The sequence below is a fragment of the Photinus pyralis genome, unplaced genomic scaffold (assembly GCF_008802855.1).
Source record: "Photinus pyralis isolate 1611_PpyrPB1 unplaced genomic scaffold, Ppyr1.3 Ppyr1.4_LG3b, whole genome shotgun sequence".
NCBI lineage: Eukaryota > Metazoa > Arthropoda > Insecta > Coleoptera > Lampyridae > Photinus > Photinus pyralis.
The window spans coordinates 26,605,141-26,624,418 of record NW_022170510.1 but is presented as its reverse complement, the minus strand read 5'-3'; the positions used below and the strand labels follow the sequence as shown (position 1 = coordinate 26,624,418).

Genomic DNA, 19,278 nt, shown 5'->3' with positions numbered 1-19,278 from the left:
ATTGACTACAGAGGAGCCTTAATTATTAAGAATGCTAAAAAATGTTTTTCACTTTGTAAACAGATGAGATCTTTAAAATTAAAAAGAGAAATCTGCATAATATTTCAACAGCAATTAAGTAAAACTCCAAATAATTATATTACATTTTATTATCTTGAAGTACACATTTTTTTTATATAAAACAATGTAAGCGAATTAAAATATAGGTTCATATAATATATAGGTATATAATTGTGTCATGTGTAATTTTTAGGCGTTTATTAAAATATAGATTTCTCCGACGTACTTACAAAATAGCTAATAAATTCATTCAGTGCAGAGAAAAATATAGACCTTTACGGAATGGCTTCTTTCTAAAAAAATATTAACCAAGTTATTTAATTTATTGCTAAAAATCTTCCTGGATAGGGGGGAGCACTGGTAATACTGCGATCAATATAGGCACGATTTGTAAATTGGGGAGAAGACAAAGGCGGCGAAATTTACTGATCGGTGGGATAATTTCGTTGGCGAAGAAAAGGTACATCTATGGTGTTTCCCGGGACAATCATAGATTAGGCACTCTCGTCCCAGATTTGTACATTAATGCGCTTTTTTATTTTCACGTGCGAGGAGACAAATGTACAACATTCTGATAAGATCTACATCGCTAACTAAAGGAAATGAAAGTGCTTACAACTACTAACGTGTATCCAAACCACAAACCGTTTACATGCGACACCAAAGCACGACGATTACTTGACATAGAGGCGTAGATCTGAAGCATCAAATAAAGTGGTAGAAAATCGCCAATAATGCTAGGGTTTGTGATTTAGAATATAACAAATACTTTGCAATTTCATTAGATAACTTGGTGTATAGTACATTTCAGAAGTGACTTCAAAACACGCATCGTTCGATGAAAATTACGCTACATCATAAAAGAATCAGTCGAATATAAATAAAACCGTAAATTTAATTCTAATAAATAATACTTTTAACATTTGCAAGCTGTCATCATATTTTATTTAATACTTCTGTCACAAATATTGACCATAAATAATATTTCTATATTGCACACTACGATTGACATCTGCATAATAACCTCAATGTATAAAACGGCACCATAAAATTTTTATGTACAAACTAAATGTAAGACAGCCCTCCATAACAATGCAACTGACTCGATCCGCATTAAAAGGACAACACAAACAATAAATGCAAAAGAAAATAACAACATCGAGAAGACCTTATTTCTTTTTATTTGTGGGACTGCGCTGCGGCGTCGCCGGACGTCCAGAATTCACTCCTTGATACTGATACTTCGCCTTCTTCTCCGAGGGCTTCAAAATCTAAACAAAACATTAGCGCACCCCTTAACACCCAGAATTCGCCTCACCTGAAACGAGCACATCAGCGTCTCATCGACGCTCATCATTCCACCGGCGTTGTCGAATTCGCCGCAGTAGTTTGGCGCCGAGAAGAGCGTGACTAGCTGGCGCTTCGCGAAGAATTCGTAACCGTCCTCGACGACCTGATGCGCCCGACAGATAAGGTCCAGGTCGTGACGGTTTAGGAATTTCGTCACGACGTCCGCGCCGAACGTGAACGATACGCCGCGGTCGTTTTCGCCCCAGCCCTGGACGTCCTTATCTGGGTCGGACCATAGTAAATCGCACAGTAGGCCTGAAATGATGAGAAGAGTTACCGCGAAAGCTGCTTCAGAGTTTCCTTGTTTTAACAAACATTTGGAACAAGTTGAGCCTTCAATCGTCAATTGTTCTAAAATAAGAACTTTCAAGAAATCGCGTCTTTTCCCGTAGCCCGTTCCCGTGGGAACTTTGGGAAGTCTCTTTTCCACTAAAAAACGTAAGATCTCGTTTTTTCCCGTTTCACTTGGAACTTTCGCGGGCATACGTCTAGACATTCCCCAAAGTTTCATCGCAATCGAATGAACGATTTAGACAGACATTTTTATGTATACATGGTGGGCCAATAATATTGTGTGGACGGATTCTTGATGCGGGTTTATTAACGTGCATTTTTAAAGTTCGGCGCTTGGATATAGTGGGGAACTTACAAACCTAAAATATTTTCACTTCGATTGGAACCTATATACAGGGCAACTCATATGAGCTACATTTTTTTAAATAGAACCCCCTGTATTTTATTGCATATTTGGAGACATTTTAATGTGATTTATGTGTCACACTTGCTATCTAAAACGAACGGTTTGGACACAAATCAATGTTTTTTAAAAATCTTATGTCTGAAAACAATTGTACAACAGTAATTGTCAAACTTGGTAAGCTGGACTTTGTGGAATTACTTACCCTAAAATGTACCCATGTAGGCCGGGCGAGCAGAGTGGAGTTCTTTTCACGTTTTAAGAAACTGATTTGCCAATTTAAAAAATTCATTCATAGATGACTTTTTTCAAATGCAGTGTCCCTTTTTTTTTTAAATACGAAATTTCATCAACTTTTTTACGATATAGGGTTATCAGTACCTATCTTTGGTAGTTTTCTTTTCCAATCCAATCCAAATATGTAATAATATACAGGGGGTTCTATTTTTAAACAATGTAACTTTGATATGAATCACCCTGTATATGAAACTATTTTACGTCTGTAGAAAACCGACGAAACGCAACAAAACACCGCACCAGATGAGATTGTTTACTAACCCTGTGACGTCAGAAAGAAATTAATATGGCGTCTAACCTTGGCAATGTCTCAGAATCAAAGAACAAACCAATATGTATCGGTTTCAGTTTTTTTAAAGAGGAAATTGTGGTCTCCCAGTTTGGATATCAGCCCTCAAAGAAAGAAGTTCTGTTTTATAGGTCCGATCCAGAACCTACTGAACTACATTTCTGTGAAAAACATAGAAGAAATGTCACAGTGTTATAAATAACATAGGGTAAATATTTGTTGTGCCTTGTGAGTTGCGATTACAATCTTCAAGTAACATAACAAAATAATGTAAATAATAGCTGTTACATACAGCGTGTCCCCCAATTGTTTGGTCGTCTCTTGTAAAATTTCAGATTGAATTTTGTGCTGCTGGGCTACTTGGTTTGATTGGGCGCTAATTTGGGTCACAATTTTTGTTTCGAAAAATCAAGGGTGCTCCTACTTTGGATTTTGTTTTGTTTTTATTTTTTAACTGGATTTTTTTGGAGAATCCGAAAAATGTTACTTCAAAAAACTGTTTAAAATAGAATGTGTAGTAAATTTGAGCCAATTGATATTGAGCTCCTCAATTTACCTACATTAAATATCAAAATGGGCTTTAAATTTGCTACACGACCATTACATTCTATTTTGAAGTTTTTTAAGTAACACTTTTTCGCATTTTCTAAAAAAAATCAAAGTAGGCGTACGACTTTTTGGACGTTTACTCAGTTTTTAATTGTGAACAACTTTTCTTAATAACTTATGTGCGTACCTCGTCCCTAAAGAAGTATGCAACAACCGTTTTTTGAAAATGTCAAAGGCACCATTGATTTTGCGAAATTCAAATTAAGTTACCAACCAAGCAGTGCTGATCCAAAGCTCAAGATTCTATTCAAACTTTTTACAGCACCGAACAAGCAAGGGACACACTGTATGTGCAATTGTTTCACAAAGTTGTCCGAAAATGAAACAGCTTACGTGGTAGAATACATATTTAAACAAATAATTACAACGTATGGTAGCGAAAACAGTAAATTTGAATAAAACGTGTACAAAGTTACGTCAGACGGTTGACTAGGTATATAAATGTTCATACCAGCTGTTACGAACATCAGAAAGTACAGAAATGGTCAGCGCAAAGTTCATCGTGTTACTTATCGCAGTGTCTGCCATTGCAGGGCGCTCAGATGATGATGATGATGATGATGATGATAGTGATGAAGATAGCCATGAAAGTACAGTAAGATCAAATGAAGATGATGACAGTCACGAAGATAGCCATGAAAGTACAGTAAGATCAAATGAAGATGATGACAGTCACAAAGATAGCCATGAAAGTACAGTAAGATCAAATGAAGATGATGACAGTCACGAAGATGGCCATGAAAGTACAGTAAGATCAAATGAAGATGATGACAGTCACGAAGATAGCCATGAAAGTACAGTAAGATCAAATGAAGATGATGACAGTCACGAAGATAGCCATGAAAGTACAGTAAGATCAAATGAAGATGATGACAGTCACGAAGATAGCCATGAAAGTACAGTAAGATCAAATGAAGATGATGACAGTCACAAAGATAGCCATGAAAGTACAGTAAGATCAAATGAAGATGATGACAGTCACGAAGATGGCCATGAAAGTACAGTAAGATCAAATGAAGATGATGACAGTCACGAAGATAGCCATGAAAGTACAGTAAGATCAAATGAAGATGATGACAGTCACGAAGATAGCCATGAAAGTACAGTAAGATCAAATGAAGATGATGACAGTCACAAAGATAGCCATGAAAGTACAGTAAGATCAAATGAAGATGATGACAGTCACGAAGATGGCCATGAAAGTACAGTAAGATCAAATGAAGATGATGACAGTCACGAAGATAGCCATGAAAGTACAGTAAGATCAAATGATGAAGATCACTGAGCTTGGGAGACAAGGAACTTTACAACTATTTTCAGAGTTGTGTAATACATTTAATAGGTTCTGATTATATATTATTATTGCTTTTGAAATTGTGCCACTCAATAAGATCGTGATTTCTCAACCATTTCATCTCAACATTACAGTGATTTCGATTGTTTTACAGTAAGTGTCTAAAGGACCAAACCAAATGTTAATATACCTCACAGCTATTTAAGGGGATTAATCATTTCTCCATCACACTAACTTGTACATGGAGGTGATATACTTGGGACCGCCTTGAGCACGGACCGAAACAAGCATTTTTCCTACATAAACCTAGGATTTTTAATTTGCATATTTTCAATTTTTTTTATCTGGATAATTACAGACATTAAAATAATGAATCCAAAGATATTAGATCTTTTATGCTATACTTGGCACAATCAAGATTATCATTATTGGTCCTTTGACAGAAACAGTCGAAAGTGAACCAATCACACACAGCCTACTCAACAAACTTCAAATGGACCAATAGGATTAGGTCTAAAATTGAGGGGGAACAACGGACCTGTATCAGGTACATCAGTAGGTCGCATAATCCTACGAATTTGTTCCATACTCTGTAAATCTGGACTTAATCCGCCGTGGCAGCAGAAAATTTTCTCGTCTATAATCGCCGCTATCGGTAAACAATTGAAACAGTCCGTAAACGTCTTCCACAGCTTAATATTGTACCGTCGTTTACCTAAAAAACGACGCTCTGTAAAAGTGGGCTCGCGCAACTCGAAATGTAATTAGTACACTCATCGTAGAATCCGTATATTCGATTAATCGAGGCGCACTCGTGATTCCCCCGTAGCAGGAAGAAGTTTTCGGGATACTTAATTTTGTAGGCCAGCAGCAGGCAGATCGTCTCCAGCGATTGCTTGCCGCGATCGACGTAGTCTCCTAGGAATAAGTAGTTCGCCTCCGGGGGAAAGCCGCCGTATTCGAATAGGCGCAATAAATCCGTGTACTGTCCGTGAATATCACCTGGAAAACGTCGTATAGACACGACGACGCGCTGCTCGCCGCGATACAAACCACAAATTTTTAGCGGGGCTTCTAGTTCTAATAAGATGGGTTGCTGTAGAAAGATTTCGCGGGACTTTAGGCACAAGCCCCTCACCTCGCCTTCCGTCATCTGTACGGATTTTCCGGGTCGACATCCTCGTACTGAAAAAAAAATGTCGTATTGACGTTCACGTTTCTTAATATTGAGAGAGAGCGAGCGAGCGCTAATTTAAAATTCACCCTTATTTCAAGTCATTCACATGCAAAATAAGTGTGAATCGCGTACTGAATTAATTTGGTTGCAATTACGTAAGTAATACGAAAGCTACAGATTTGTATAAGCTGAGACTAAAACTAAAAAAGGTTTAAGCGTGCATGCTTACAATCAGACGAAAATATGTCTTTAAATTTTGTTTTCTTCTTATTATCTTGGTTTTGGTTGTATTCCTTTTGAATTTTATATACTTTACCCAAATATCATCGAAAGCAGCACAAACAATAAATGTTATATTATTGATTTTATGTTAACATAAATATTCATACACTGCAATTTAGAAAGCAATTCATTTTGCAATGCTTAAAAAGCAATTTACAGCTTTCAAAGTTATTATTAACGCTAGTACTAATATGACCGATACTTTTAAGCGTTGCATGCAACGAATATACAATTATTTCCTTCTCCTGCATCCGAACGATAATTAAAAACACAATTTGGATTTAACTTTAATTTTAGATTAACTACCTAATTGGGTTAGGAAATAATCTTCTTAAATCAAACTAGACCTTTATAAATTGGGATTTTTTCTCAAATGGGCCCTTTTCGGAGTATAAAAACTGTCAAACGCCCCATTCTAATTTGATTTTTGGAAAATTTGCGCTCCCAAAATGATTGACCGCAATATGAAAGTGAAGTATTTATAAAGGCTTCGTTGTATTACCTTGCGATGTGTCCTAAACATTTTTTTCGTTTATTATATTTACCATTACTATTTAATTAAGAGCAAAGTAAATACCTTCTAATAGTCGTTGAATCAGATTGTCAACGTTTAATTCGGACTCGGCCATTTTACTGTATTTTTATTTGAGGTTTTTCACTTGTGATTAGAATACGTCATACCAACTTAAAATTTTGACATTTCGTGAAACTTTTTAGACATACATAGGATGGCCTCAAATGTCTACCGCATTTACTCAAACAAAATTTCATTGGACTTTTATTCACAATGAAATTCTCTTCTCAAAATGAGTATTATTACTATTATTTGTTCGTCAGCGAACTCCATTAAAATCTCTCCTAATTATTAGCTTTGTTTATTTTAAAGCTTGCACATCCAACTTGGAGTGGTTTCTTCAAGGTTTGCAGACTTGCATCCAAAGACTTCAAGGCTGATAATCGTCAAACCTTGAACTATTAGATTGGAGATTTTCTTAGGATTTTGGAACGTTGGAATTTAGGAGTCTTGGAATCCTGGAAACTTGGAAAATCTTTGAGATTTTCAGTCTTGCACTATTAAAATCTTACGAATCTTAGGATTTCCGACCCTAAGGACTATAGACGTCTTATGACTTTAAACTGTGGTAATTCAGAAATTTTTAAATGTTGAAATCTTGGAATTTAGAGTCTTAAAATGAGAATGTTTTGGAATTTTAAGCTGCAAGAATTTTTAAGTTTCCCAATCTTGAAATATTGAAAGATTTGAAACCTTAGGATCGACTTTTAGAAACGTCAAATATTTACATCTTCAAATTTTTCAATATTAAGTTTTGTTTGATTCTTTACTCTACTGTGACTAAGACCTAGTCCATATGGAACGAATTCAATTACATTACATTAATATTAATCTCACATGCGTAATATTTTATCGTTAATAATAATAACCGGTAACTATACTAATGTTAAATCTGAGAAAAGTTTTATACACATAAGAACCAAATTTTGAGACGCTATAAAACTGGTTTCTCTGTCACTAAGCGCAGCGCCATGTCTACCCTATCTACAAAATAGCGATACCGGTTGTCATGACTCGTTGAATAACGGTTTCGATTTTAAGAATGCGGCCTATAAATGCAGTCGTTTTCGATTCCGGTTCCAACCCTTGAAATGTGTACGTACAGGACAATTAACACAGTTATTTTTCAATCGTCCTGTATGTTGATAATCTATTATACTTAGAGATGTTTGGTTTTGTGAGGTTGGTACTTGTTAAAATGTCAGAAGTCAAATGGTCCCATAACCTCAAAAAGTGAAAAATAAATAAACATGTCCATATATTTCAGCGGTACATTTAGAAAGACCGGTGGATTATTAAGTGCAATTGCGAAACAATTAAATCAAATTAACTTAAAACCCGTAAAAAAAATTCAAGTGCAGTTCGACCCTTTCCATCCACAATCACACATACCTAGGTAGGGAAATGGTTTTTATTGATTGATCCTATTTATAAACTGAACGCAAGCGCAACTACACTTCTTTTTTAGAGAATTCCTATTTCACATCACCACCCCAAAGGTGTTGACAACAAACTATAATTGCTCAGTGAAAACGAATGTAGTGTGCGATCGGAGCGATCCCTGGATCAAACTCGACTTGGTGGAGTCTGGGTAAACTATTTGGGGTTCACTCACACAAAACAATGCGTTTCCTTTCAGTGGCTCGATTACATTTTTGGCGAACAATCTTACCGTTTTAGAAATTTTGCAACAGATCAACAAACACGTCAGTTCATTAGTTAAGAAGGAGGAAATATCGGATGTTAGTGCCACGTTAACAAAAACAGAGAAAAAGAAAGGCAAACGAAAGTAATGGCCGTCAAAAAGGCAGACTTTCACTCGAAGTTGATCGAGAACGTTTACAACAATATTCCCGCGTTTACGGACGTTTTTACCGAAGAAACTTTTTATATGTCTGTTGTCGGGTTTGTTGTAAGCACTTTAGTTGTTGTTTTTATTTTATCAAGGTATATTACGATTAAACCTGTAGAGTAATTTATAAAAATAAAATGTGAAACTGTTGAACTTAACTTATTCTTATCTTTGTTGAAATTTTGAAAATTGACCGAGCGATTTTGTTTTTACAGAAGTTGGAATAGTCTTTATTGTTAAAATTTGCAGCTTGTAATTTGGAACTACTCCATGTGCGTGAGTTAAACTCCGTACATTTGGTCTTTCCATTATTTACAATTAAGTCAAACATTTGTTTATCACTGGTGTCCCTTTTGCTGCATCCTGCCGAAATCCTCTGTTTCGGGCAACATAAGTCATTGGCATAGTTTATTATGTATAGTAGTGGACCTATCACACTCCCTTGAGGCACTCCTTTTTCTATACTTGGAGTTCTTGACTGAAACTAAGCGGAATTTTTATTATTAAAACCGGTTGTTGGCACTCAGTTAAATTCTGCCTGATCAATCTTCCAGCAATCAAAAAACGTGTACTTCTTTACTCGTAGTAATCGAGGAGGGTTACAACCTAGTCTAGTCATAGGTACTCTACAAAATCCGCCAAGGAGTTTGTTAAATTGACCATTAGGGCATTAGCCTTTTCACAGAAATTTATGTACTTGGTTTGTCTGTGATAAAATGTCTATATTAAAATCTCCGGCCAGAAATACGTTGAAATGTTCATGAGCAATTCTTTCTAGCACACACTTTAGTTATAATACAGTGACATTCATGTAGAAGTAGACATATGGGATTTCTTATAGGAATTTAAAAGAATGATAGTTAGGACTTCCGTATTCTAATTTCGGTTCGTATGGGATGTATTCCACTAAAGAAAAAGTTGATATTTCCAATTGGTATAGTGCCGATAACAGTTAAAGGAGCTTAAGAGATTTATTTTCTGTGAAGCCAAATAAATAATATTCAAATTAATTTGACAGCCAGATCTTTATTTGTTTCAAGAAGTTATTTTGGTTGCATACAATTAGGCGTCTTTCAGAAGACTTTTTATCAATTGAAAGTAGACATAGGAAATCCCTATGTCTACTTCTACATGAATATCACTGTATATGTCAGATTTTGGTACTTTACTCACTTTACATTCTATAGCAGCATCATTCTGTCTATGATAACACTAAAAGACCTCAGATTCTCACGAAATTAAGTAACAACAAGAATAGGAAATGATTTATTACCTTAATAAAATAGTTACCACAAGAGGTCTGAGTAGCACATACGCAATAAACAATTCTATTTACAGTTCAATTATGCCATTTATGTACACATTACCAATTCTTAAGTTTTAATTTATTAACTAGTTTGAGACCATGTGGAGGAATCTTCAATTAAATGTGGTTGCGCGTCCCCAGTGTATAGAACAAATAATTGATGACCATTAGTGTACCTACAAAGAAAATAAACTAAAAATAAAATAGCGCGGGACACGTACAAATCTACGAATACATAGTTTTATTGATAACAAAAAACTCGTTACATTTGAGTTACGCAATTAAAATAGGCACAACATACAGTGTGTTTCCCTCGCGCACGGCTTCTAATTGAGTTTGCTCAAACTGCAGAGCTTCGACCGCGTTTTCGCTCTCCTGAGTTTGCAGTTGACTAGTATCGTCCGAATCGATCATAATACTATCCTCTGATTTTTCAATCTTCGTCACAACCAGCTCCGGAGACATGGGCGTCGACCGCACCAACCTTCTCCTGCCGTGCGTCTTCATGTGTCGTTTCATATCGGATCTTACACGAAACGGCTTCCCGCACACCTCGCACGGATGGGGTTTCTCGCCTAAACGTTCGTATTGCAAAACATTAGTTTTTATCGCCGACGCGCACTTAACGCGCTCACATTGGTTTCGAACGCCGCGCCGCGCTTCAGTGAACGTTTGTCTTTTTTTTTTAGTGGGCGGGGTTTCAACCAACCCAACCCACTATACACTTAATACATGCCCGTACCAAAATCGCACCAGGGCGTCTTTAAATCAATGTGAGCGCTCGCGTAATCGTTACCTGTGTGTATCCGTCTGTGATTTTGCAAGTAGGAGGACGCCCGGAAGCTTTTACCGCAGAACTCGCATTTGTAGTTCCTCTCGCCCGTGTGTATTCTACGGTGGACGATGAGGGAGTATTTTCGGGCGAAGTCCTTGCCGCAGTACTCGCATTGGTACTGTTTCTGGTCGGAGTGCAGCGAGATCGTGTGATATTTTAGGTCGCCCCACTGACGAAAGTTTCGTCCGCAATGCTCGCACTTGTACGGTTTGTCACCTGTTTGGAAAATTTCGAAATATTTACGCCAAGAAAATTCTAGCCAAATTGTGCCTTTAACAGACCTTAAGAGCTCTGTTCTAAAGAAAGTTTAAGAGTGCGAGCCTTTAAGAGCCTTTTATTTAATTGGTCTTTATTTTTGAGTGGGCGGGGTTTCAGCCAAGGGCTGCACTACCAACCCAAGTACCCTTAGTACCGCAGTCAAGCTTCAACTCAACTGCGCCACACAGGTCAGCCATTTTCTCAAAAATATTTAGGAGACATTAAAGTCTTGTACAAGTTTTTAAAAGTTAGGAAGAATCTCCAAGAGCCTCTAGCACTAGAGCCTTTAAAGACATGCGCATTTATTACCCTTTAAGAATATTCCAAGGCCCTCCTCGAGTTTTCTAAAGAGGTGTACAGTCTGCTAGAGTAGCATTTGGGACAAATTTTTTTTCCAAGAGTTTTCAGTGGTCTACTCAGCCTTTAGAGCTCTTAAAAGTAATTGAAAAGCTTTTACGAGACTGCTTGAGATTCTCTTCTCGTTTTGAGAGCGAAACTCTTACCATTAAAGAATCTTCAAGAATCATTAAGTCATAACTATTTATCTTTGAAGATCTTTCAGAGTTACCAAAAGTTCTCTCTAGGACCTCTAGGAACTGAGCCATAGCGTGGATCGACAGATGCACTCTTGTTTCCGAAGAAAGGGGGGCGTGTAACGAAGCACCCATCTTCCAGTTTTGGTGACCACCCTGTATATGAACACCCAGTATCTAGAGGCGAAAATATTTGGTTCTAGGAATTGAAGACACAAGGTAAAGGTCTGTGATATAATTGCTAGAGATGTGTTTCAGCTGATGCTACCGTAAACAAAAGCTGTAATTAATTCGCCGTTTGCAACCGTTCCCATCAAGATATTACAATTATCTTTGTTGTGACCGAAAGCTTTTGTTATTTAGAGGGCAAGGGCAAATTAATACTTGAGAATTTCAGCTCCGTTAAGTAATTATTAGATGATTTTGGTTTCATATGTTATTTTAAAACGAGCATTTAAACTGCAAGGCCATGCAAGTTTACGCCAGTACCAGGTTGATAAGAAGTCGACCTGAGGAATTCCAATTAACAATGAGCCTTACGAGAAATTTCAATCCAGCAAATTAAGTAAGTGCAATTAACAGTAGCTGTGTTGCAGTAAATAGACCTTAAATATTCTTATGTTTTCATGCCTCTCAGAGTTTTTAAGAGGTCTTAAGAACTGCTTACAATTTTAAAGAATTTTACTTGACTTTTAAGAGTTTTTAAATATTTACAGGGTGCCCCTCAATATGGAAGGGACTAATTCTTTGGCTTATTTTATGACTTAACAGTTCATATAAACATGTGTTATAATTTTACCGTACACTTTACAATTTCAACCTTTAATTTATAAACAAATGCAAACACAAATGCAAACTGTCAGCACTAATAAAAACAAAATATTATCCAAATAAATCCAGGGCCTACTGGACCATTTTCATTTAGCTAACTACTGGAAATTGTTTTTTTGTTTTTTTTGAATAATGGTCATATACGAAAAAATTACAAGACTAAAAAGTTTCCAAAGAAATCAGAAAATGAAATTCTTGTTTCACAATCTACAGTGACGCACAGAAAAAAAGGTCAGGTGTAAAAAATGGAACATGAACCCTGAAAAAAGAACACCCTCTACATTCTCATTACCAATGACATGACCAATAATGTAAGCCCTTCAAATTCGAGCTAAATATCTCAAAAACCGCAGAAGATATAAAGAAAAAAACTTAAAAAATCATGAAATTTAAACACCCTGTAGATCGCTAACTAAGCGTTTGCGGACCTATGTCTATATGAACTTGTAGTCATAAAATAAGACAAAGAATTAGCCCCATCATATTTACGAACACCCTGTAAGCGCCTCCTGCGTCATTACCAGAATGCAGTCGCATGTGAACCTTGAGAGCGCTAGCCGCGAAAAAGCTCTTTCCGCAATGCTCGCATTGGTGCGGCCGTTCGCCGGTGTGACTCCTCAGGTGATAAATGAGCGAATTGCGATGCGCGAACACCCGGTCGCAATCCGTGCAGCTGAGCTCGCCCGGCTTCTTTTTCGTCTTCTTCTTCGGAACGCTTTGAATACTATTTTCTAAAGAGACGAACGTTAACAAAATCAATTTGAAAATATTCGAACATTACCAGTTTGCTCGTGAATCAAACGGCAAGTAGTCAAGTGTTGTAGGAGTATGGCACGCATCGGAAACGGTTCTTGGCATATATGGCATACGTGATCTTGTGCTTCCAACTCGCGCAAATCTTCTTCGGTCGCGTGCAACTCTTCGTCACGATACTTGGACCTACCAACACGCATGAGCTTACTGTCCAAAACTTAAACAGGAGTCTTACCAGCTCTTGGAGTCCTCGTCAGAGCTGTGCTCGTTTGCTCCGACCACCACGTCGATGCCTGCAATTGTAAAACTTTCAAAACGAATCTGAAAAGGGGGCGCCACTGTTACTAACCGGCCATAAGATCTTCCGGCTCACTGAATTCGGCCAGCTCTTGTTTACTGTGCACATCACGAACGTGTGCTTCGTAGACTTTCTGCCGCTTAAATGTTTTATTGCACTCTGTACATTGCAAATTTAATAGCGATGACAATAACGATTCTTTGGGGGTGTTGATGTCTATTTTAATTTCTTCTTTAGTAGGTTCTTCTTCCTGCAAGTGCGATTATGTAGAACTAAATCAGGTTTTTGTACAATTTTATTGAATTTTGGAATTTTTTTTTAAATGCAACACTGTATATTTTAACGTCAATTGTTTTTCATTCTTTTTCCTGTTTACATTTATGCAACACAACCTGTATTTTTTTAATTTTAGCTATGAAAACCTTATTTTTTTTGTTGAAGAATGTCTCCATTTTAATTAGTGGATCAAAAATACTAACTATCACTAATTGTCAATAGCGACAAAAATAAAAAAGACAATTAGTGATACACGGTATTTTTTATCCTTATTCTTTTACTTTTTTAAACAGTAGGCCACGAATGGAAACGTCATGTAAAAATATTTGAAAAATATGATATTAATACACAGGGTGTTTTTTTTGGGAGTTTTAGCTAAACGTTTCTGGGAAGTGAAATAGGTAGATTTTTGAAAATAACGAAGTTACTAACTACTTTCTGTATTTTCAGAAGTTACACCATTTTGAAAATATTTACATCGATTCGCTCTTCAGAGTGACTCCTACGTACATAGAAATTTAAAAAAATCGAGCTACTTCACTAGCCCAGGAACGTTAAACTAAAGCTCCCCAAAAAGACCCAGTATATTATATAAAAAATATAGGTTGCGATAGATCAATATAATCAGGAAAAAGAATGAACAAAATTGACGTTAAAATATACAGTGTGTTGCATTAAAAAATTCAACTTTGGGTCAAATCTCAGAAACCATGGCCCAAAAACTTTTTTCAACTATGCCATTGGACTCTACGTAAAAATATTTAATACAGGCATTTTTACCTTTTTCTATCTTACATGGATAATAAGATATGATAACATCACAAAAAGTCAAACTCTTTGTATTCACCTTGTATCTTAGAAAGAAATGTAGCTTATTGATTCTGTTTGTAGTATTAAAAGTTTCACATAAAAGTAGCACAGAAAACAGCAATAGGACACACTGTACATAGTTGGCATATAGATTCCTATAGTAAAAGAGTACTAAAGCGGGTACTAAAAGTCCGCCATTTTGTCTAAGATTGCAAATAGGCTCGACCGCTCTATAATCCGGCTTCATTAGTGCCATTACACTAAAATCAAGCAATACCAAAAATTTAAAGATTCGTATGAAGGTAATGCAAAAAGTACAATGTAACAAACATCCTTTAGTAAGATCTATTTTGAGTGCACATTTTTTCCAAAATGGTGGCCAATTTAAAAAATAGCTAAATGTTTAAATGGCCGCCATTTTGAAAAAAATTGAAGTAGTCAGTGGTTATTTTTTTATACTTCTATCTTTGTTTGTTTGCCAAATTTCAATGAAATAACAAAGTTATCGAAATCGAAAATACAAAATTCAGCCGCCATCTTGAATTACGTTACAATATTTATTTATTAAAATTAATATTAGATGTGAACTAAAATTTCCACAGCCTCCTCTTTGAATCAAAATTTTGTTGCCCACACCTTATATAAATGCTTGTTTGTTTTAAACACATTATTGTTATGGGAAGGGATAATAAATTTGTAATTGGGGGAGGAGGGAGTTTGCTCTTAATTTTACAACCTTGATAATAATATATTAAGGGGGGGGGGGGGATTTTGGTACATAAATCCTATTCTATACTATCCATTTTGAAATATCCAGCTGAAAAACATTGTGTACTTCGGAAAGGTGAGACTGCTCTTGCTTTGCTCTGCTCAATTACAAAACAGAGTGCAATTTTAAACTAGGGGAGTAACAAACTTTTAATGGGGGTGGAGCAGCATATAACTAGTACTCAATAATTACTAGTTCACTTACTGATGCCAGTACGGCCGGTTCCACTTGCACGGAGGGCTCGTAGTGACTCTTCAAATGCTCAAAGAAACCCAATTGATCCTGAAAGTTCGACTGACAGAGTTGGCAACTGAAAAGCGTCGGGTTAACGGGCGTAATTGTCGTATGACACTCGGTCTGATGCTCCGCAAAATCTTCACTCGAGAACGTCTGCTCGCACAGACTACATTTGTGATATTTACGTAAAGCGACCGGGTTTCGTTTCAATTTGCGCGAAATACGCTTTTTGTGGGGCAGACTCTTTCTCGACGAGCGGGTATCCGATCTAAAATGCGATTTGCACGGATTCGAAGCTTACGCCAAAAACTTACCGATTTTCACCGTCGGAATCCTTGACAACAACTGGAGATTCGTTTTCGCCTTCAGACTTAATTTCCTGATCGTAAGTTTCCTGTAGAGAAAGTTATAATTGTGAGGAAAACGCAAAAGGAACTTACATAAACACCGTCCTCCCCTACGATTTGTAAGTACCGACCGTTAAGTGTGTTGCCGGATTTATTGGTCAATATAATTTGTTGGTCGCTGAGCTCGATTTTTGGCACCCCTGCAGACTTACGTTACACTAAATCCTAATCACAGGCCATTACCTAAAGTAGAGTTGGCGACAATGGTGGGTAATGCACTCGAAGAGTCCTGCTGTAACTGCTGCTGCTTTTGTTGCTGGCTCAGCTGAACGGCGACCAAAGCGGCTGCCAAATTCCGATCCTCCTCTGTTAGGTCCTGGTTCAGTAAATCTTCGGAGGAGTAGTTGACCGGTATAAAGTCGCCGGCTCCCAAATCGACGACCAAACCGCCATGATGCGATAGCAACTCAGCGTTCAAAAGCTGAGTGTTATCGACAGTCATCCTTTGTATCATGAACTGAGAGCCACCAACATCAGAAATGGTAACGTTTTCCAGCAGTTCCTGATTCGATTCGGCGCTCTCCATAATACCCTGAAAAGTGAAATTTAAATCAAAGACTCCCGCTTTTCGACCGGAAGAAAATGTACACGACGTTTCAAGGTCATCGCCATTACACCTCCAAACGCCAAGATGTACCTGAAATGCGCCAATCGAACTTTCGCTCACCTTTTTTCCGTTACACACAATTAAGCACTCGCTATACACTCCGCAAGAAATTACAATTAATTACATTTTAACGTAATTTAACCCTTGTAAATGTTTCAATCAGCGAAAAGTGACAACAATGCAGTACGTAAACAGGAAATGTCTACCCGGCCATATTTCATACGAGCCTGCTGCCATCTATAGGGGCCCTGGCGGAAGTATAATTTTAAAATAAAATTATTAGCCAATAGGAATTTGAGCACAAATTTGAAAATCTGCGAGAACGATAATTACTTAATTGAGAAAATTGATCGTTGGAGGGGAAGTATCACAGTTTTTGATCTCAGAGACAAACTACAAGGCCTGGCAAACTAAATGATTAAAATATAAACTATAATTTAATGATCTTTACTTGGTGCAAGTAGGTTGATAATTGACCTTTATTCTTGTTTGAAACTTACCTCTATTTGCATTTGCATAAAATAATTACTTATTCAATGGCGGTTTAATGATCAACCTACCCGTTTACTACTGAATTTCTATTTTCTTTACTGAAATGAAAACCTTGTCGCTAATAGTACACTACTTCGTATACCGATCAAAAACTATTATTGTGCACTTTTGCACGTGAGGCATTTATTACAAGTACCTAATGCAATTAATTATAATAATTCACAAGATATAGGTACCTATAAAACCATCAAATGGTATAAGCGGCAATTCTCAATTATTAGGCTCTAAATTTTAGTGGTACGTACGCAAGTATAAATATAATTTCTTAATTCCGCCTATAGCTTGACTCCATAGATCAATTCACCTATGGAGTTTCATCGCACGAAGTGGCACACAAGCCGCGGTTTACCACTTGAGGGGGACTAATATGGGCACTGATAAACTGTGATATATGGGTGAACCTCTGCGGTACAACACCACGTTTATTGCCGGCCTTAGAGGATATTGATAAGCTTAGAAAGATTTGGGAGTCGCATCCAATGGAAAAGCTGTAGGTTTTTTGGTATTTTCCAGAGCCCTCATCGACACTTGCTCTGGAACACACTATAGAAGGCCTATCATTATCGCTTTGTTAGAGCTTTTCCCCGGCCCTTTCCAGAGATTTTTAGGACACTACTAAACTGAGACTGGAAAAGCTATAGGTTCACATTACAGAGCTTTTTATGTTTTCAACGACCCCCTGGTTTCTTCTATCCGGTCGGAATTATAGTTCTATAACGCCTTTCTAAAGTCCCTTAGCGCTCTCCTAGACCTGTATGAACCTGCGTCTCCTAGGGTTTCCTTCATCACCCGTACTGTGTTCTAGCACTATTCTAAAGCATTCTATCTTTAAGAGTTATTTTTTTTATAATGATAGGTTCTGTTCTGTTCTGATCTTGGGCACGAAATGAAAAATTTGACTATAGGATTTGAATAAACACACAATCAATTGATTGACATTGACAAAAATTTATTTCGAAACACATGAAACATTTAAAACAAAATCCTGCCAGAAACAAAGGCTTACAAAGCTTATTTGGACATAATACCCCGCACGCAGGCGGCTGATAATTAAAAATAAAAAAATCTTAATTTACTTTTATTGCAAAACCGACCCACTGCGTCTGCAATTAAACAAATAGGACAAACTGCCTCAGATTTAATAAAGAATCCATTTCAATTTGCTTTTATAAGAAGTACATAACATAATCTCTTAAGAAATTGAATTTGGAATGTTACGCATACTCTTATCAACTTAAAAGTTAAGATGTATTAAGATAGTGGAAAATTTAGGGCTTCTTCCGCAAAATTTTTTGTTGAAAACGTTTAATTAAGGTACCCTCAAATCATTTTTATCAGTTTCACTGGGCGGAAAGAAAATCGTATTCACATTTTTCTGTAAAGAGTAAACAATAATTTTGGTCCCCATGGGCGCAAAATATGTAAATCCGACCCTGATCACAGAAAAAAGTCAGTTGTAGTAGTTGCCCGCCTTGTTTGGCTAATTTACAAAGTATTGTCACTATACAGGGTGAGTTTTTTTTTCGTTTTCACTATGATTCACGATAGTACTGTAGAATCATTTCCAAAATTTAGTTTTGTGCCGCTTCAAAAAATTTGCCTCCCCATGGCAAATCCGGCGGATACAATCAAAAGTAAAAACGATGCACTAAGAACTTTTATTATATAAACGCATAAACTTGTACCCCCAATCATCTTCCAACGTCACCACAAGCTTAGTGCACGTATCTTCTGGGGGATACTTTGATGCAATTTTAATAGTTTTACGTTGGAACTTCTGAACAATTTTGTTGATATTCCTCAAACTATCGACGTACTTAATCCTCTCCTCCTCCACATCAAAATAATGCAGCTGCGTCACTCTCCGACACAGCAAAGCGTCCAACGTCAACGTAAGATAAATAATAACGTTCACCTTGCAAATGTGTTTTTCAAAGAGGTTTGCCTCGCGAATATTCATCGGAAATCCGTCAATAATGTAACCCGTTGAATTCTGATAGGTCCGAATGAACTCTTCTTTGAGTAGGTGTATGAAGAGGTCCTGGTTTTCGTTGGAGCGGGTCGAGTTGTTCACATTCCACTTGCGCTTCTGCATTTCGTCCTTTTTTAAACTTTGCAGACTTATCAAGTGAAATTGGCTCGATTTGGCGAGCATTTCGGCTATGGTCGATTTGGAGGAGGCGCTTGGTCCAATGATCCAAAAAATTGGCAGTTTCATGCCTAGGAACGGTTGCAATGCCGTGTCGCGCCTCTTCGTTCTTCTGCTAATCGATAGTAATGGAAAAATCATACCTTTGACGTTAACAATTATACCGCGAACGTATT

General features: G+C 37.0%; 4 protein-coding genes across 6 annotated transcripts; 1 reads left to right on the top strand and 3 right to left on the bottom strand.

The window, feature by feature from the left end:
* Positions 1 to 937: 937 nt before the first annotated feature.
* LOC116166839 (serine/threonine-protein phosphatase PP1-beta catalytic subunit) lies at positions 938 to 6,749 on the bottom strand. Of its 3 annotated transcripts, XM_031481999.1 has the most exons (7): positions 6,633 to 6,704; positions 6,003 to 6,083; positions 5,650 to 5,781; positions 5,368 to 5,598; positions 5,135 to 5,311; positions 1,379 to 1,665; positions 938 to 1,331 (listed from the first exon to the last, which is right to left on the bottom strand). In XM_031481999.1, the coding sequence occupies exons 1-7, from the start codon at positions 6,682 to 6,684 to the stop codon at positions 1,230 to 1,232; spliced, it is 1,062 nt and encodes a 353-aa protein (XP_031337859.1). In that variant the 5' UTR covers positions 6,685 to 6,704; the 3' UTR covers positions 938 to 1,229. The 3 variants fall into 3 exon arrangements, with proteins under 3 accessions (XP_031337859.1, XP_031337860.1, XP_031337861.1); XM_031482000.1 differs by lacking the exon at positions 6,003 to 6,083 and having other exon boundaries at positions 6,633 to 6,749; XM_031482001.1 differs by lacking the exon at positions 6,003 to 6,083 and having other exon boundaries at positions 6,558 to 6,655.
* A 1,072-nt stretch (positions 6,750 to 7,821) lies between these two features.
* On the top strand, positions 7,822 to 8,557 carry LOC116166930 (39S ribosomal protein L53, mitochondrial). Its single transcript, XM_031482145.1, has 3 exons — positions 7,822 to 8,025; positions 8,098 to 8,220; positions 8,269 to 8,557. The coding sequence occupies exons 1-3, from the start codon at positions 7,880 to 7,882 to the stop codon at positions 8,420 to 8,422; spliced, it is 423 nt and encodes a 140-aa protein (XP_031338005.1). The 5' UTR covers positions 7,822 to 7,879; the 3' UTR covers positions 8,423 to 8,557.
* Positions 8,558 to 9,859: 1,302 nt separating this feature from the next.
* LOC116166862 (zinc finger protein 431-like) lies at positions 9,860 to 16,628 on the bottom strand. Its single transcript, XM_031482043.1, has 12 exons — positions 16,462 to 16,628; positions 15,978 to 16,326; positions 15,828 to 15,934; positions 15,702 to 15,781; positions 15,355 to 15,655; positions 13,347 to 13,545; positions 13,233 to 13,290; positions 13,026 to 13,183; positions 12,766 to 12,975; positions 10,584 to 10,838; positions 10,089 to 10,362; positions 9,860 to 9,963 (listed from the first exon to the last, which is right to left on the bottom strand). The coding sequence occupies exons 2-12, from the start codon at positions 16,318 to 16,320 to the stop codon at positions 9,870 to 9,872; spliced, it is 2,079 nt and encodes a 692-aa protein (XP_031337903.1). The 5' UTR covers positions 16,321 to 16,326; positions 16,462 to 16,628; the 3' UTR covers positions 9,860 to 9,869.
* A 1,626-nt stretch (positions 16,629 to 18,254) lies between these two features.
* Positions 18,255 to 19,277, bottom strand: LOC116167382 (adenylate kinase-like). Its single transcript, XM_031482734.1, has one exon. The coding sequence runs from the start codon at positions 19,241 to 19,243 to the stop codon at positions 18,602 to 18,604; it is 642 nt and encodes a 213-aa protein (XP_031338594.1). The 5' UTR covers positions 19,244 to 19,277; the 3' UTR covers positions 18,255 to 18,601.
* Position 19,278: the final 1 nt, after the last annotated feature.

Bases quoted from the DNA above. Each gene is read 5' to 3' on its own strand.
- LOC116166839 (XM_031481999.1), bottom strand. From the start codon at position 6,684: ATGGCCGAGTCCGAATTAAACGTTGACAATCTGATTCAACGACTATTA. The intron at 1,666-5,134 runs GTCCGTTGTTCC...TCATCATTTCAG, and splicing joins TACTGATGTACCTGATACAG to GCCTACTGTGCGATTTACTA. The intron at 1,332-1,378 runs GTGAGGCGAATT...TGTTTTGTTTAG, and splicing joins CGCTGATGTGCTCGTTTCAG to ATTTTGAAGCCCTCGGAGAA.
- LOC116166930 (XM_031482145.1), top strand. From the start codon at position 7,880: ATGTCCATATATTTCAGCGGTACATTTAGAAAGACCGGTGGATTATTA. The intron at 8,026-8,097 runs GTAGGGAAATGG...CTTCTTTTTTAG, and splicing joins CCACAATCACACATACCTAG to AGAATTCCTATTTCACATCA. The intron at 8,221-8,268 runs GTAAACTATTTG...GTTTCCTTTCAG, and splicing joins CTCGACTTGGTGGAGTCTGG to TGGCTCGATTACATTTTTGG.
- LOC116167382 (XM_031482734.1), bottom strand. From the start codon at position 19,243: ATGATTTTTCCATTACTATCGATTAGCAGAAGAACGAAGAGGCGCGAC.
- LOC116166862 (XM_031482043.1), bottom strand. From the start codon at position 16,320: ATGGAGAGCGCCGAATCGAATCAGGAACTGCTGGAAAACGTTACCATT. The intron at 12,976-13,025 runs GTAATGTTCGAA...TCGTCTCTTTAG, and splicing joins TTTGATTCACGAGCAAACTG to AAAATAGTATTCAAAGCGTT. The intron at 9,964-10,088 runs GTATGTTGTGCC...TTTTCTTTGTAG, and splicing joins GTGCGCGAGGGAAACACACT to GTACACTAATGGTCATCAAT.